The sequence below is a fragment of the Herpailurus yagouaroundi genome, unplaced genomic scaffold (assembly GCF_014898765.1).
Source record: "Herpailurus yagouaroundi ecotype Mexico unplaced genomic scaffold, PumYag 182, whole genome shotgun sequence".
Classification (NCBI taxonomy): Eukaryota; Metazoa; Chordata; class Mammalia; order Carnivora; family Felidae; genus Herpailurus; species Herpailurus yagouaroundi.
The window spans coordinates 25,438,111-25,455,995 of record NW_024412413.1 but is presented as its reverse complement, the minus strand read 5'-3'; the positions used below and the strand labels follow the sequence as shown (position 1 = coordinate 25,455,995).

Below are 17,885 nucleotides of genomic sequence, written 5' to 3'. Positions count from 1 at the left end.
AGAACAGGGTAATAGGATCTAAGGATTTTGAGTGCTAGTACATTGTGAGCCAAAAAGCAGGGAGTCTTAACTATTTAATAGCTCTAAGGTTTTTAGAATTAAAAGTATAGTCTTATATTAATTATACCTTATTTGGACTATTAATATAAATCAATTCTGATACCAACTTACAAAGAACATTGACAAATTCAAGGCTGGCACATAGGGGTGAAAGTGTTAAGAACCATTTCCCTTAAAGTGGTTTCTTATCATAGAGAGGAAGGAATCAGTTGAAATGAAAAGTAAAATGTTTTCAACTGCAAAGAATAAAGCTGGAACTAACAGTATAAGTATAGGAAGAGGTTTCTAATAGTTACAGTACTTTCAAAATGAATGGATTTTTGCTTGGGAGATAAAGACTGCTTCCATTGTTAGGAGTTCACTGCCATCTGTCAGAGGCATTAGGGGATTCCTAGATTTAAGTGTAAAGCTAAATTAGTTGACCTCTAAGATCTTTTTTTATTTTAAATTTAAATGTTCCCTTTTAGGAGGGCCCTAAAACAGTGTTTTCCAAGTTTACTTGCCGATAGGACGCTTTTAAACATTATGTAAAGACAGAAAAACATTTGGTGCTCATGAGATACTATTTGGGTTAAAGGAAGGAACTGAACATGGTTCCATAGATAAATGATTTGGCTCAATAAAGTCATATTTTTATTTATATAGTTTTTTCCCCCATTGCAGAACAAAGAGAGCAAAATATGTGTTAAAATTGAAGACAAAAATCTGTAACATAAGACCAGTTATAATCAAAAGAAAACCACATATTTCACCTCAGTAGTTGAAATGCTGCAGATATACATTGAATGTCTTATATCACTGCATAAATTAACTCAACTTCCTGGCAGTCTTTGGAAATAGCAGTCATTACTAAAAGGTGATTCTTCATATAATAAGAACTATGTAACTAGTTCTTTTGTATTTAAACATTTTTTTCAGAAGACAGATCTCCAGATATTTTTGAAAGTCATCTTGGAACACTGGTGTGTTTTAGAACATAGTTTGGGAAATAATGCTCTTAAAACATATGTAAGAACTCTACCTTTTTTTAAGTATGTGGAAATTTGTGTATGGCTACCTAAATTCTTTTAGCCCTGGGTATGTATATGCTTAACTTTTATACCTTATTATTTCCTTGAAATAAGTTTTTCACTTAATTTATTAATACATAGTAGTTTTATATTTTTATTTCATCTTTATAGGATTTCTTTCGTATTTTCTTGTTGCTTCTTTGATTTTTATTTGTGAAAAACAGCCTTTATGCTATTCCATTTCCAGTATAGTAAATGAAGACAAAAACATTAGAATGTGCTTTCTGCCAAGGCATATACTATTTAAATACATAATGGAATTCTAAGGAGTTGAATATTTCTATTCCCAAGCAGCAGTACATCGGAGAGGAGGTGGCCAGCATGGTGAAATATCTTCTGTTTTTAACTGTAAGACAGCAAGGAGATTCTTTAAAATTAGGTCATATAGCAACCATTAGGAACTGAGAAAAACTGTAATGATAAGTGCTTAATTTTATTTTTAACTGCAGGAGTTAATGCTTTATTTGTATCTCACAGCAAAAGTTCAAACAGACCCTCCCTCAGTTCCAATATGTGACCTGTATCCTAACGGTGTATTTCCCAAAGGACAAGAATGCGAGTACCCACCCACACAAGATGGGTAAGGATCATAAAATAACTTCCAGTTTGATTTTTGAAAATTGTAGCTTAGCAATAAAGCAGATTTGATTTTTCTCAGAGCTTTGGTCCCCCACCTTAACAAAAGCATGTGAATTTGTTAACCAAAAATACAGTAGAAGCCCTCTTATCCAAAATAATTGGGACCGGTCATAGTTTAATCAAAAAAGTATGTTAAAGTGGGGAATAACAAAAAATAAAAATCTTTATTGATAAAAGTTAAACATTTGTTTTTTATCATTCTTGATATTTGAACATGTTTTTTCTCCTCATAAGCTATAGCCATAATGCATTGTCTTTGAATGTATTCCATTTTGAGCTGCTGTGAATAGAAACTATGTAGTCTGAGGTCTGATACTTGTAAGTTTACATTTTTTTCCCTGAAACCATTTGCAGTTCTTATCTACACTTAATGTGACAAGTTTTTTTTTTTTTTTTGATGACTTGCCTTTATTTAGACTTTTCTGAGTAGTCAATTTAGTTTTCATAGGAATAATTTTTTTTATGTACTATATAACAAAATTACAGAATTATAGTAACTGATAATTTACACCGGTTTGTGAGCAAATCACCTGATTGTTCTGAAAGGCAACATTTCCGCTGGTCAGGAGACACTCATAGTGGCATTATGTTGACTGGCTAAGAACATGGAAGCTGGGATTCATTTGAATACCAACTCTAATGCTTATTAGCTTTGTGACTTGGGCAAGTAATTTATCATGTCTTTGTTTTCATTTCTTCATCCATAAAATAAGCACTTCATAGGGTTGTTGTGAAGAATATATGTAAAGCATTTAGGAGGGTAACAGACACATGTAAGCATTGTTAGTTGCTGCTATTATTATTCAGTACAGGAACCTGTCAGCCCCTAATTTTCAGAATACAGTGGCCATTGGTCAGTATATTTTACAGAGGGAATTGAGACCATCAGTTAATCCAGTGGTTGCCATAGTTGGTTAAGAAAGCTTCTACTGTAGCCTTGTTTCACTGACCTGTAAAGACATCATTGTTTTTCTTTAAATTTAGGAAAGAACATGATATTGTTATATTTTAATCCCCCTCCTTAATTCCCAGTACCTATAGGGAATAAGTCTATAAAGTTCTGAAATTTTGTGTCATGAGCATCTTTTCTTTGGATTTGAATTCATCAATCACCATCCCTATCTTAAAGCATCTGTTTTTGAAATGTTACAGGCATGTAATTTAACTTTTTGTAGTACATACGATATAATCAACATTTATTTTTTAAATATAATCTTTTTAGTTTTTTTTTTTTTGTTTTTTTGCTTGTTCCCTCTTCCTTCCCTTCCTTCCAGACTCATGTAACCACCTAGCAGGTAGCCTTCCATATTTTTATATGCTCCTATATGTACACATCTATGTCTGTTTATGTAGGGGGAGTGTTTTGGTCTTGTTTGTTTTCCAAAATGGAATCCTATGCACATTTTCCTCACCTTTTCTCATTCAGGAAGGCTCTCCAAGTCAGTCAGAAGACCTGTTATTCTTTTGAATGGCTTTATAATATTCCATAGAATGAATATGCTATATTGTATTTCACCATTTTCTAATCGATGAGCATTTACTTTGTCTCTAATATTTTTTGCCATATTATAAACCATTCTGTAATAAGTATTTCTAAGATACACATATGTATTTATGTATACGTGTTTATGTATGTGTCTCCTTACACTCTGGCAGTTTTACTGTGTGATAGTTTTCCAGGAGTGGAACTGCTGAATCAAAGAATATGTTAATACTTTAGTTTATGATTCTCGAACTGCTAATGATTGTGAGCATTTTTTGATTGTTGGCTTTGTTCTTTTGCTCTTCTAAAAGTTTTAAAACTTTGAATATGGTATATTATACCTCTGGATTCCTAGCAGTCTCTTAGATTTTTTTCAAACTCTTCCTCTGTGTTTTATTATGTCTTTAGTTAGTCTGGAATTATTTTTGTGTAGAGTTGGGAGTGCTAATTTTATTTTATTTCAAATGGACAGCCAATTGTGCTAGAATTGTTTATTCATGAAATAATTCACTCTACTCAATGGAATAACCACCTCTGCCATATACTATATTCTCATATTATGGAACTATATTTTCTTAGTCAACCAATTTCTATTATTCTACGGATCTGTTTGTATATTCCTGTGCTAGTATTTGGATTTATCAGCAACTTTATATGTTGATAATTCAATAAGGCAAGTCTTTCTCCTCTGCCATACACGCCCAAACACAGTTCTTTTTTATACTAAGCTGTTTTTAGTCATAATAGTTTTAACACATATACCCACAGAAAAATGCTCTCATTAGAATTCTGATCAGAATTGCATTATACTTATGTATCTTTTTTCAGAAAATTGACAGTTGTGTCACTTTATCTTATCCATTGTCATAGTATATTTTCCCACTTATTCTGATTCTTTTCAGGTAGGTCCCATCCCTTTGTTAAATTTGTTAAGTGTTTTATGGTTTTGTTACTGATGTGAACAGGATGTTTTTATGTTTCCATTTCTATGTGTTTATTGCTAAGTGGAAGAAAACCATTGATTTCCTATACTTATTAAAAAATAGATTAATATTTTTTTTTCCAACGTTTATTTATTTTTGGGATAGAGAGAGACAGAGCATGAACGGGGGAGGGTCAGAGAGAGAGGGAGACACAGAATCGGAAACAAGCTCTAGGCTCTGAGCCATCAGCCCAGAGCCTGACGCGGGGCTCGAACTCACGGACCGCGAGATCGTGACCTGGCTGAAGTCGGACGCTTAACCGACTGCGCCACCCAGGCGCCCCTAGATTAATATTTTTAATAATGTGAATATAGTGGAACAGTTGAAGTAATGTTTAATACAAAGAAAATTGAGATTTTATAAACCTTAAAAACTATCTTTCCCTCCTTACTATCATCTGTTGCAAATTAAACATTGTAGAGGTAGAATAACCTCTGATTTTGAAACAATAGAGGAAGATATTAATTATATGTTATATTTCTTAAGTAATACTTAAATATTTAAAAGCAATCTTGTATGCTGTGGGGAAATGAAAAAGAAGTTTATTGTGGTTATGTTTGCTTTTTAGTAAGTTTTAATTTTTTTTTTTTTTAACGTTTATTTATTTTTTTGAGACAGAGACAGAGCATGAACAGGGGAGGGTCAGAGAGAGGGAGACACAGAATCTGAAACGGCTCCAGGCTCTGAGCTGTCAGCACAGAGCCCGACGCGGGGCTCGAACTCACGGACCGTGAGATCATGACCTGAGCCGAAGTCGGCTGCTTAACCGACTGAGCCATCCAGGCGCCCCAAGTTTTAATATTTTTTGACATTCATATAACCAGTTTTGACTATTTGCAAATAGATCAGATTCAGTATTCTTACAGGTTTGGTAAAGTATTAAATACAGTTTTGTATCTACCCTTTTTTTTTTTTTAAGTTTTCATTTAAATTCTAGTTAGCACACAGCATAATACTAGTTTCAGGTGTATAACATAGTGATTCAGCACTTCCACATATCGCCCAGTGCTTGTCACAACAAGTGCACTTACTCTCCATCACCTGTTTCATGTATTCCCCCCACCTCCCACCTCCTGTAACCATCAGTTTGTTCTCTACATTATAGGGTTTGTTTCTTTGCTTGTCTCTTTTTTTCCTTCATTATTTTTTTTTAATAAACTTACTAAAAATTACATGAATTATCACAAAGAACTTGCCTGTGTAACTACCACCCAGGTTGAGTGCATTTTATTTAGCTTTTTATTTAAAATAATTCTGTACTTAAGAGAAAGAATTCCTGCATACCTTTCACTCAGGTTCTCTTTAACATTTGCCTCATCTATTGTTCTCTTTCTCAGGGGAATATGACAATTACACCGAATATATATATTCTGTATAATATACCAGTAACATTCCATTTTCTCCTTGGAAGACAGAAAGATAGAGGGCAGATGTGGAAAATGTTATATTGGTGAATCTCTATTCATCTACTTTTTCTGAATTATTTGAAAGTAGTTTGTGTATTTTTGGATGGAATACTAGACAAGTAGGTATCATGTCCTTTGAAGGATTGTCACATCTGGAGGCACATGATATCAGGTTTTATCACTTGGATAAGGTGTATCTAGTTTCTCTAGTGTGTCATTACTATTTTTTCCTCTTATAATTAGTAATTTGCACTTCTAAAAAAACTGACTTTCTCTGTGTCTTTCCTATGTTAGTAAAAATTTTTAAACCAATTTTGAATGAGTATAATATTCTATTTTGTATCTAGTATAATTTTATTAGTGATTTCGCTCTATTTTCTGTAACCTGGAATTAGTTGTAAAGGCTTAGATTATATTTAGATTTTGACAGGGACATATAAGCGATACTGTGTTCTTCATATTGAATCATAGTCTGTTGCATCAGATACAATGTCAGATTGTTCTGTTACTAGTTTTACTGTATGTGGTCACTTGGTTAATGTGATACTAGCCAGCTGTTTCTTTTTTAAAGGTACTTTTTTCTTTTTGCAGTTTCCAAGTAATCTGTGGGTAGTTTGGTACCATTGGAATATCCTTTTTTTCAACAGCCTTCTTCTTAATTATTTTAATATCCATTCATGCTTTATCAGTTTTTTCATTGGGGACTGCAAAATGGTGAATTTCTAATTCTGTAGTTCTTTCTACATTTATTAGCTGATTTTCTATAAGAAGAATTTTCCTCTATCAGCTGGGTCTCAATTAACTTTATCAGTTAACTGTAGTTTCTTATAGGCAAAGTTAAAACATGCTTTATTTTTCTGTTTACCAGTTTCAGAGGAAGGAATTGATCTACATGCAATCTTAATTTCTAGGTTAAAGACATGCATTTTTATATGATTTTTATAAACGTGGTATTTGGTGCTTTAAAAATACAAATGTAAGTAGCTTTCAAGTTATCCATGCAGTGAGTTCAGAAATGTTTACAACTGTTTGAAACTAATAATCAGATTCCTTTGTATCTTTTGGTTTTACTTACATTTTATGCTCTTAACACATCTAGTAAAAATGATGAAATATTGAAAAGACTCCAAAATATGAAAGAGGTGTGGGAAGTTTACATACTCTGTAAACACTTCTGTAAAGATTCTCTTTCGAGCAGTTATTTTGATAGTTTTGTTGTACATACATAATTTATTTAAAAAGTATTTCTAACCCACCTCTGTCACTTGGATGAATTAATTGCCTTTTCAAATAATTATTGGCTCAGAATGTTTTTTTCATTTTATTGATTTCTATGTATTTGCTAAATAGACTGAACGTCAAAATATCAAATTTAGGAAAGAGGACAGGCTCCTTGATAATATTTTTTGTCTTTAGAACGAACCTGGAATTCTAATTTTAGATGCTGGCAGTGTATTTCTTGAATATTACTAATGGCTTTCAATTTGAACTCAAGACTTAGGAAAAGAATTTCTTTCATCTAGCTTCTGATTGGTACCTCTTTAGCAACAATGTAGAACATTCCATAACCTTTTGAAGAATTACTGCTTCTAAGAATCAGCTATGCAGCTTCAGAAGTGTAAGATGTTTGAGACCTGTTGATTTCATTATTGGAAATCTTTATTGTGCCATATTCTGATTCTAAAATGTAGTTAGATAGCATTTGAAATTTAATTATACTTAGCATTTTAATCTATAAGAAATGGATTCGAAGAATTGAAGAGAAAAAATGGGAATTGATAATGACCAATTTCATTTTCATGGCCCCACTGCATGATATCCATCAATTCCCTGTGGACATAGTCTTTCGTCTTAGCCATTCTAGAAAAAACATTTGGGGATATTTTTGTTTTTCACAAAATGTTTGGCTTTTGAGGCAAGGGGTGCAATAATGGTATGGCTATTGTATATGTGCCAGAATTATGGCCCATGTAAGAGACAACTGTGATATGTTTTGTTTAAAAACTGATGTCTTTAGCCAGTATTCTTATGCCTGGAATGATTGATTCTTAGAATGTTTGGGTTCTTGGTTTCCAGGAAAGATTTTTGGATTCATGGGAGAGAATAAACTGGAGTTATATCTGGAGGTCAGGAGATTGTGGCTTGTCTGTCCCATCTTGGAGTGAGCAACTATAAGTGTATTGCAGCTAAAAAAGATTGGGCCACATGTTGAGAATATACTTTTTAAAGGATCGTATCCTGTTACCTTCTAGTCTGAGGATGTTCCTTTGAATACTTGTAATTGCCTCTTGAATCTTCACTATTCCGATTAAAAGTAATTCATACACATTTAAGTATTTGTGGCGTTCAAAACTGACCTTAACAGATGGTGCTGCAATATTTCATTTCTTTGTAATGTCAGTATATAGATCCAAAATACATTTCCAAACAGAAAATAAGCCAAAGAAGCCTCTGTGATGCTTAAGTATCCCTAAAATGACATAGGACGGCCCCTTTGTGTCATTGTAGCAAATTAGAGGTGCTAGATGTTGGCACACAGGTAGCTGTTGCGGTAGGAAGTAATCATAACTTGACAACGACCAAGAACTCACAGTATTTGGAAACAATTTAGGGGCATACTCTAGAGCAGTTATGTTAACTTTTTCTATAAAGAGCCATGTAGTAAATATTTCAGGCCATGAGTGTTACTCACTTATGCTTTTATAGCATGCACGTAAGTACCTATAGACAGTATGTACACAAATAGACATAGTTGTATTGCAGTAAAATTTTGATTACGAGACACGTACCAGGCTGTATTTTGTATTTGCCTGCAAGCCATAGTTTGAGGAAAATAGTAATCTTGAAGGCATCACTTTATTTCTTTTATTTTTAAATTAAAACATTTTTTTAATGTTTATTTATTATTGAGAGACAGAGAGAGCATGAGCATGGGAGGGGCAGAGAGAGGGGGAGACGCAGAATCTGAAACAGGCTCCAGGCTCTGAGCTGTCAGCACAGAGCCTGATGCAGGGCTCCAGCCCACAAACTGTGGGATCATGGCCTGAGCCGAAGTTGGACACTCAACTGACTGAGTCACCCAGGCGCCCCAATGAAGGCATCGCTTTATACTGAGTATAATTTATACCTCAGTGATCACTGAGTTGTGAACTGTGTATTCAATATTGCCAGTAATGTATGAAAGTTATAAGAACTTTTTAAAAGATTTTCATTTGAAAAGTTACTATTTTTGAAAGGTGCTGCTTAAAGGGAGTCAGTGTATCTTCTCATTTCCCAGATACTGAATAAAAAATATTTGTTATCCCTGGCAGTTTTCAAATATGAACCATATCCTTCAAGGAGCATCGCCTCTTACATTAGAAAGATCCTGCAAAAGCACATAATATTTTATATTTTGATGAAAGTGTATGTAGATTTCTGGTCAAGTTTTCATATTAGTACTTACCCTGTTGATGAAATTAAACGTTAATTTTTGGTGTGGTCTTTTGAAGTCTCTCAGAGTAACCTTGAGTGGAAGGATAATTTTTTTTCTTCCACTGCTTGGTTTCCAGGACTCTTTTCTGGCTTCTCTGTTTTTTTTTTTTTTTTCCTTTTTGTGTTATTTTTGTGTGGCAAAGTTTTAGTCTCTTTGACTATGAATGAAATTTCACTTGAGGACTTTGAGAGTCTTACAAAAAAGGTTTAACTTGATTTGGCTTGATTGCAAGTGTGTGACTACTCGTATTTCAGAAACTTTGCTGATGTTTAATATAAGAAATTGAATGTGTGACATTTTTATCTAAAATGTCTTATATTAGTGTATTTTTATCTCTCAGCTTTTATGCTTATCTGCTGTTTCTAAAGTGACTAATACTATGCTATACATACTATAAAGGCGAACAGCTGCTTGGAGAACTACAAGTGAAGAAAAGAAAGCATTAGATCAAGCTAGTGAAGAGATTTGGAATGATTTTCGAGAAGCTGCAGAAGCACATCGACAAGTTAGAAAATATGTTATGAGCTGGATCAAGCCTGGGATGACAATGATAGAAATCTGGTAAAAGGAATATATTTTTGTAAGAATGTGATAAAAAAAAATTTTTTTTAAGTGCTAACTCTCCAGTTGTAATGTTTGGCTTTCTTACTACTTTGCTTAAACTTGAAGTGAGGGTTCTAGAAATATGAGTTCTTATACTGTAAATGTAATGAGGAAACCATAAGAGGACATTTATACCTCAACAACCCTATTTTGTACTTTGTACACTTATATGTGCAAATGCACACATTACTCTGATTCTTACTTTCTGTTTGGAAGTCTATTACTTCACTAACAATTTGTATTAAAATTATTGGTCACAAAACAGTTACAATGCAATGAAGAAACCAATAAAGGTACTTTGTCTCTAGTTTTCCTTTCGAGTAGTAATTAGCTATAAAAGGCAACAGTTCTCTAATTCAGACAGTTTTTTAAATGTGCAACATTGAGCAAATAAAATGTAATCAACATTTATATTAGTCTGAGTGGAGAATCTCACTTCCTTGTAACTAAGTTAAAAGTGGATTGTGTGGTTCTGTTTCTCCAGATTTCTAGTGGAATTGAATTTTTTTAATCTTTTATCTTTTAGAAATGAGCTACTATTTTCATAGCATCAGAGACTATTAGTCATTCACATCCAGGAATTGTTCAGATCTTTCCCAGAAAGTAACTTAAGAGTTTTGGTAAATTCTCTGGACCTGATGACCTTTAAGGTATATAAAGATAAAAATGTAAATAATTTTTTTTTTTTAAATAGTGAAAAGTTGGAAGACTGTTCACGAAAGCTAATTAAAGAGAATGGATTAAATGCAGGCCTGGCATTTCCTACTGGGTGTTCTCTAAATAACTGTGCTGCCCATTATACTCCAAATGCTGGTGACACAACAGTATTACAGTATGATGACATCTGTAAGATAGACTTCGGAACACATATAAGTGGTGAGTTTTTGGAAATAATTCCCCCCCCCCACCTCCAGAAAAAATTAGTCTTCTCTCTGTTAGATGGGGCTCAGGTACTTGAACTCCCTGATTTTCTTCTTTATGCCTCACTTTTCAGTAGAGTTGTGTTGAGCCAGTTTTTGAGATTTACTTTTCAGTATCCTACTACATGGAGTATAATGCAAACCATTGGGTAATTGAGGTTTATAACTCTTTGTATCAAGGTGAGAAGAAATTAATCTTGTTTATTCATGTTGTTTTAGGAATTTATCTGTTAATAAGAACAACAAACATTTACTTAGAACGTTTAAGTTTACCAACCTTTATACACTTGCTAGCTTTTCTAAATTCTGCCCCCAAACCTTGTTGGGTGAGTACCTTTTATCTCACTTAGGTGAGAAAATAAAGTTCAGATAAAGAAAATAAAATTCAGATAAAGTACTTACCTGAGGTTTTGCTAAATTGCAGCAGCTGCACTGATTGGTGTCTGTAGACCTTTACATTTTCTCTGCCCACATTACTGTTCCTTAGTCCCCAGGTTTTTCTCTTTTTGATTTGTTTCTGTTTATATTTTGCTTATCCACCTAGGTTAGTACTATATTGGTGCTATCTTGAAATGTTACATACTGACCCTGGAATTAGTCTTTGCATTCTGAAACTTTTATATAACTTATTTATACTTTTTTTCACTTTGATTTTGAATGCTGTGTGGGTACTTGGACTGCTGCCTTCATTTGAGCCCATCGTTTTATTTGCATGTTAACTAGGCAGATTAATAGAATAGATGCAATAAAGTAGACAAATTGACTAGCTGATACATCAACTTAAAGAAGAATTTTCTCTTTCAGGTAGGATTATTGACTGTGCTTTTACTGTTACTTTTAATCCCAAATATGATACATTATTAAAAGCTGTAAAAGATGCCACTAACACTGGAATAAAGGTATGTGAACTGGAAGCACAATTTCATTCAATGTATTTTGAGCATTTTATAGCCTGTTAAAGGTCTTTGGATTATGTAAGACTGGTCCACTGCCCTTAGGATTTTAAGTGGACAATTCTAGTATAATATACCAAGGTTTTATAAAGGAAGTTATAATATACAAAGCAGTTTTATCTAATTGCCCTTTATTTTAGAATACTAATAAATTGTAATAAAATTATGCATTTTGAGTAACAAGTATATATATCATTTTGTTTTTAGTGTGCTGGAATTGATGTCCGTCTGTGTGATGTTGGTGAGGCCATCCAAGAAGTTATGGAATCCTATGAGGTTGAAATAGATGGGAAGACATATCAAGGTATGTTTTTAAAAAATGAATATTATTTTGAAATGCATGTGACCTCTTGCAGAATTAATTTTACAAAGTAGTGTTGAGTGCTTTCTTTATCTCCTGGGAATATAAAGAGGGAAAACGGAGGGAAAATAACTTCATCTTATTAGGAAAACTGGTCACTAGGTGGGAACTCTTGCCGAGCTGCGGTGGTAGCTGATAAGATACCCAGGGATTTATCTGAGAATGGCCAAAATGTAGACTTGGTTTTCTGTGACTAAGTCAAATTGAGGCTTAAAAAGAAGCCAGGGACTCATTCCATTGATGAGCCCTTCACCTTTTTTTTTTTAAGTTGAGTTCAGAATTTAGAGCCCAGTTAATTCCTTGTGTGTTTTTTCTTTAATCTTTATTCCCTTTGCCTCTTGGTCTTTCCCAGCCACTGCCTTAGGTACACAGTCCCAGAGTCACCTGTGCTTTGTGCTGCTTTCCTAGCTCTCAGGGTCTAACCACTGTCCTCCTTCCTGATCTGTGCTCACTGCTCTCTGTAACTACTGTTCTAATAACTTTTTAATTTTATTTTTATTTATTTTTATTTTTTAGTGAGTATATTTATTCTAATAACTTTCTTAAGGAGTGTTTCCCACATTTCCTTTAACCAAATCCTGTCTCTCCCTTGTAGTCATCTGAGCAGAGACATTCATACCTCCTTGACCTCTGTAAATTCACATGATTTATTTAGCATTCTTTGCCTGACCTTGTTGATACTGATAGACTACTGTGTTTCTACCAACTGCAGAAGGTATTCTTCCTCTGCAACCTGATGGTGTATGTCCTTGTTGCTCACAAATCCATAATCCTGTGAACATCAGTGCAAATCAATCATTTCTACAGTATAATCAATATAATTGTCATTGTTTCATTGTTGTAGAGTTGAAAAAACCTTGCTACCTAATTCTGCCTTAAAAGAAAGGCAACTTGTACTGGAATTCTAGCACTGCAGAGATAGATTTTTTTAAACCATTTTTATTGTGGAATATCACTGAAAATACATGCAACACAAAAATTCAGTTAAACAATTGTAAAAGTTATGTAATTTTATCCCTTGAGAAATAGAATATTGTCAGCATTCCAAAAGCCCTTCAATTCTGTATACTCTTTTGAATTACAGCAGTCTTCCTCTAGCAAACCACAGTCTTGAGTGCTAAAGTATTTACATTTGCTTTTCTTTATGTCTTTAGTATCTAACTATGCGTCCTTAAACAACAGTATATTTGTGCTTAACTTTTACGTATATAATAATAAAACAACATGTATATAATTGTGCCTGTTGTTCTTTTTTCTTTAGGTTTTATTTTGTTGTTCAGTGTATCCCCAACCTTTCATTTTTATTGTTGAGTAGTATTCCATTGTGTGAATATACCACAATTTGTTCTGTAATTGGTCTCAAGACCTTGGAGTTGTTTGGATTTTCCTTATTAACATTTGGAATGTGCTATAATTGTAAAATTTAAGATAGGGAGGTGTGTGGATTCCATTATGTAGGCCAAAGCTTTCTGGAATTTTCTACACCCTGGTGGCAGTCCTGCTAGATTCATTTTGTGTCCTGGGATCTTCAAGCCCTAGGACTGGAAGTCCAACACCCCCCTTTGTCAACTGAAGAAAAAACTGTATGAGTTGGTTTGTGAAAAAAGTAAAAAAATGTATGGTTTTACATCCTGTCATTTCGACACAGTATCCACATTTTCACATTACCTTTTGGTCCATAACTGTAAAAATATATTTTGTTTGTAATCACTGTGTACATGACATGTACTGTGTAATATAACTTTATATTAACAGTACCTCCTTAAGGGCACTTGGCTGGCTCAGTCCATGGAGTGTGTGACTCAAGGTTGTGGGTTTGAACCCCATGTTCGGTGTAGAGATTAAATTAAAAAAAAAAGTTAAAAACGAATGAAAAACAATACCTCCTTAGATGACCCCCCATTGTTACCTCATCACATAGTTTTTTCTTTTCCCATCATCCCCCTTTACTCCGTTCTAGTTTTTAGTAAATTGCAATTAACATCTTTTCTGTATTCTGCTAGTTTTCCAGTTTGTACTTAACTATGTCAATGCGAGGTTATTTAGTAGTGCAGTATCGTTTTTAAATCAATGCTTGAACTCTGTGCTAGAAAGCCAAGAGATGTGTTTGTGCTTCTGGAAACCTTGAATAACTGTTTTCCTATTATGCCAGTGAAACCAATCCGTAACCTAAACGGACATTCAATTGGGCCGTATAGAATACATGCTGGGAAAACAGTGCCCATCGTGAAAGGAGGAGAGGCTACAAGAATGGAGGTATGTATGCCATACATACAAAGTGTTTATTGTGAAGCATTCTGATTTTTTTTTTTTTTTCCTAAACTAAAGTTAGTGATAGTTGAGTATATAGTATGTTGAGCAAAATTAACTTGCCATCTTTACTGGTCTGTGTGAGTATGCAAATTGTGTCTGGTCAGGCTAGGGCTCAGTCAGCTATGGAAGTTGGGTATGTCAGAGGATTGTTCATTCAACACATAATGAGTATTTACTAAGCATCTCTTAGATGCCAGTCTCTTTAGTAGTCACTGAGGATGTAGTAGTGAACAAAACAAAATTCCCTGCCTGTATAAAGCCTACATTCCAATAGGAGGACATAGACCAAAAAGTGCTAAGGAGATAAAGCAAGGAAGGGTGGATGACTACCAGGGGGTTATTTCATGTTGTTTCTTATATGAAGTAAATAATAACCTCAGCCTGAAGTTAACAAATGGCAATTTTAATTGGTTCTGAATTTTTCTTCTCTCCCCTTGACCTTACATATTCTTTAGGAAGGAGAAGTGTATGCCATTGAAACCTTTGGAAGCACAGGAAAAGGCGTTGTTCATGATGATATGGAATGTTCACATTATATGAAAAATTTTGATGTTGGACATGTGCCAATAAGGTGAGAGACTGTTGTTTTTATAGGAGTATTAAGCTTCTTTTCCCAGTTAGTAGCATTTTTAAAAATGTGACAAACATTCACAGTGGTATATTCATTAATGTACAGTTCTATAGCCTACCAGTAAGTTGTGTGGATTTTTATAATACAGCAAGGAAATTGGCCTGTTAAAAATCTTAACTGAAATGAAAATGATATAGGCAAGTATTCTCTTCAGATCCAGTTTCTAATAATTGTTAATACTTTCAGAATCATTTTGCTGGCATTTCTAGGTTTTTGTTCTTAATATTTTCCTATTGATAAACTTTCTATTTTTACCTTTTTTTCCCCCTTAAACTTTTTGGAGAAGATGGTTGAAGGATGGATTTATACCTCCTTTATGTGCAGGTCTTTCAGCTTGGTGCACAAAAAAGGAAATTACCACCATAATACTGTTGATGAGTCTCTACTGGGAATTTAACACACATATGTAGACACATAAATAAATACGTAAGATAGTCTTCAGGTGGTCTCCCATTCAGCTGCCATCTATAATTAGGTATGGGCTGTTATACATTCTGACTTTTGAATGTTGAAAGAGACAAAAAGTTTTTTGAAGTTAATTACCAAGTAAAACCACAGCTACCATATGAGTTTTCCTTAATGGGGAAAATGAGTTGGTAACTTTTTAGCCACCTGTTAATTTTGGATTTTCTCCTCTCAGGCTTCCAAGAACAAAACACTTGTTAAATGTCATCAATGAAAACTTTGGCACCCTTGCCTTCTGCCGCAGATGGCTGGATCGCTTGGGAGAAAGTAAATACTTGATGGCTCTGAAGAATCTGTGTGACTTGGGCATTGTAGATCCATATCCACCATTATGTGACATTAAAGGATCATATACAGCACAGTTTGAACATACCATATTGTTGCGTCCAACGTGTAAAGAAGTTGTCAGCAGAGGAGATGACTATTAAACTTAGTCCAAAGCCGCCTCAACATCTTTTATTTTCTAAGCTTTGTTGGAGTACATTATACCACAATTAATTTGCAACATGTTTGTCTGTTTAACAGTGGACCTATGTAATGCTTTTATCCATGTTTAAAAAGGAAGGACTTTGATCAAATGCAAACCATCTAATGTAATTAGCCAAGGAAAAAGCTTTCAGGACTTTCAAATGTTAACTGTTTTTCCCATCTAGTAAATGCTATAAAGCTCAAATTAGTTAGGAATGACTTACACATTTTTTGTTTTAAAACACCTAAGAGATGCTTTTCAGATATTTATATTGCCATATTCTTAATTGAATGCTTTGAATGACTACATCCAATTCTGCACCTATACCCTCTGGTATTGCTTTTTAACCTTCCTGGAATCCATTTTCTAAAAAATAAAGACATTTTCAGATCTGAGAGCTACATTTCAATGTCTGTGGTTATAATTCTGCACAGGAAATAGCTGAACTTAACGTAGGGAAATGTAGAGCCTTTTATCTGGATTGTAGACCTCTACACTGAAACTTTTCTTCTGACATAATGGCTAAAACAAGATCTACACATGCATAATGTGGGAAAATCTTCACAAATTAATATAAAGCTTTAGGAAAGGTTTGCCTTTATTTTCTTTTTAGAACCATATTAGTCTTTGTCTTTCATTTTTTTCCCATGACATTATGAAGATTAATTGAAACATGACCTGGTAGATACATTGTACCAACTTGAAACCTTGATTTAGTAAAATCTCAACATTTAGATCCTTTATCCAGTGGTAGTTTTTATCAGGAAATGTATTCAGCTTGCTCAATAAACCAAAAGGGCATTTAAAACTACAAATACTAGAACAGGAAAACTTCCCATACTTGGATCTTGCTATAGTTAGAAAAGTTAAATTGAACTATTAGGCTTTTCCATTAATGAATCAAATTCACCCTGCCCCTTGACTGGCTTGAATTAAAAACTAGTGGCATTTCAGTTACACTAATTATGGCAGCTAAGTGCGTAAGTTGAATGTAAGATACCTAATATTTACTTGTTTAAACTGAGTCCCACTACAGATTCTTGAACAAATTGCCTGAATTCTTTGTAACCGATTTGTTGGGAATGTTCCAACACAATTTCAAAATTGTTTATGTACCAAGGTAAAGCCTTAATTTGTATATGCTTTAGCACAATAAGATTCACTGCCTCTGGGATGCTGTTTAGTTTGTATTTTGTTTAATGTTTTTCTTATAGGAAGAAAAACTGGATTTCTGTACTTAGATCATTTATTATATATATAGCATTAGAGCTATAAATGTTGTCTTATGGGGTAAACAATCTAGTTTTCAGTTATATGAGCCATGTTTATTATGGTGCTAATGTTCAATAGCTACTTTCAAATTATTTTCTCCAGTTTCTGTGATGTGCTAGTGGCAGAGCTCACAAGCTCATGCTTAGACATGTTATAGGGCTTGGGCCCTCCAGCTAGTTCTCTTGGGGTTCTGAGTCCATACTACTTTGATGTGTTTTGGTGGGAGATATAAAGTATCTCAATTAATATGCTCAAGAGTTTTATAATTTACCCTGTGAATGAAGAATATTGGAGCATTATAAGACCTCTCTTTAGCAGTAGGGATCTCAAACCAGTTATGACCTCCAAGCTCTCTTCCTAGTAACTCTTGTGAGCAGTAGCATCGCTGCATGCCCCTGGAATAGCTGGAAGAAATATGATCTTGTAAATAGGAAAGCTGTCACTTAAAAACATTGTATTGTTTACCTACTAGCCATGTATCTCTTGAAATCATTTTGTTATGTTTACAATGATGTACCTTATTAGTAACAAATTATTAGTTGATGTTTAACAAATAGTGCCTTTAGTAAATTATTTTACAACCAAAACACGTTGTTTTTTGTTAGATCAACTTAGCCGAATGTAGAAGTCTACACTAAGATGTACAATAAGAAATTTAAGTTTCTGTTCATTGGCTAGGTTTTGGTTTTGTAAATTTAATACATCTCTTTATATCCATTTTAGGTTTGTAGCAAAATTGAGCATCAAGTACAGGATTCCCATATACCCCCTTGACCTCACAC

At 33.8% G+C, this 17,885-nt stretch overlaps 1 protein-coding gene across 2 annotated transcripts in view; it reads left to right on the top strand.

Moving 5' to 3' along the window:
- Positions 1–16,234, top strand: part of METAP2 (methionyl aminopeptidase 2) — a 29,530-nt gene extending 13,296 nt beyond the window's left edge. For both annotated transcript variants that reach the window (XM_040491190.1, XM_040491189.1), the window contains exons 4-11: positions 1,608–1,710; positions 9,516–9,677; positions 10,414–10,595; positions 11,444–11,538; positions 11,800–11,896; positions 14,106–14,209; positions 14,722–14,837; positions 15,538–16,234. In XM_040491190.1, coding sequence (XP_040347124.1) covers positions 1,608–1,710; positions 9,516–9,677; positions 10,414–10,595; positions 11,444–11,538; positions 11,800–11,896; positions 14,106–14,209; positions 14,722–14,837; positions 15,538–15,790 — 1,112 coding nt within the window. In that variant the 3' untranslated portion in view covers positions 15,791–16,234. The remainder of the gene's footprint in view (positions 1–1,607; positions 1,711–9,515; positions 9,678–10,413; positions 10,596–11,443; positions 11,539–11,799; positions 11,897–14,105; positions 14,210–14,721; positions 14,838–15,537) is intronic.
- Positions 16,235–17,885: the final 1,651 nt, after the last annotated feature.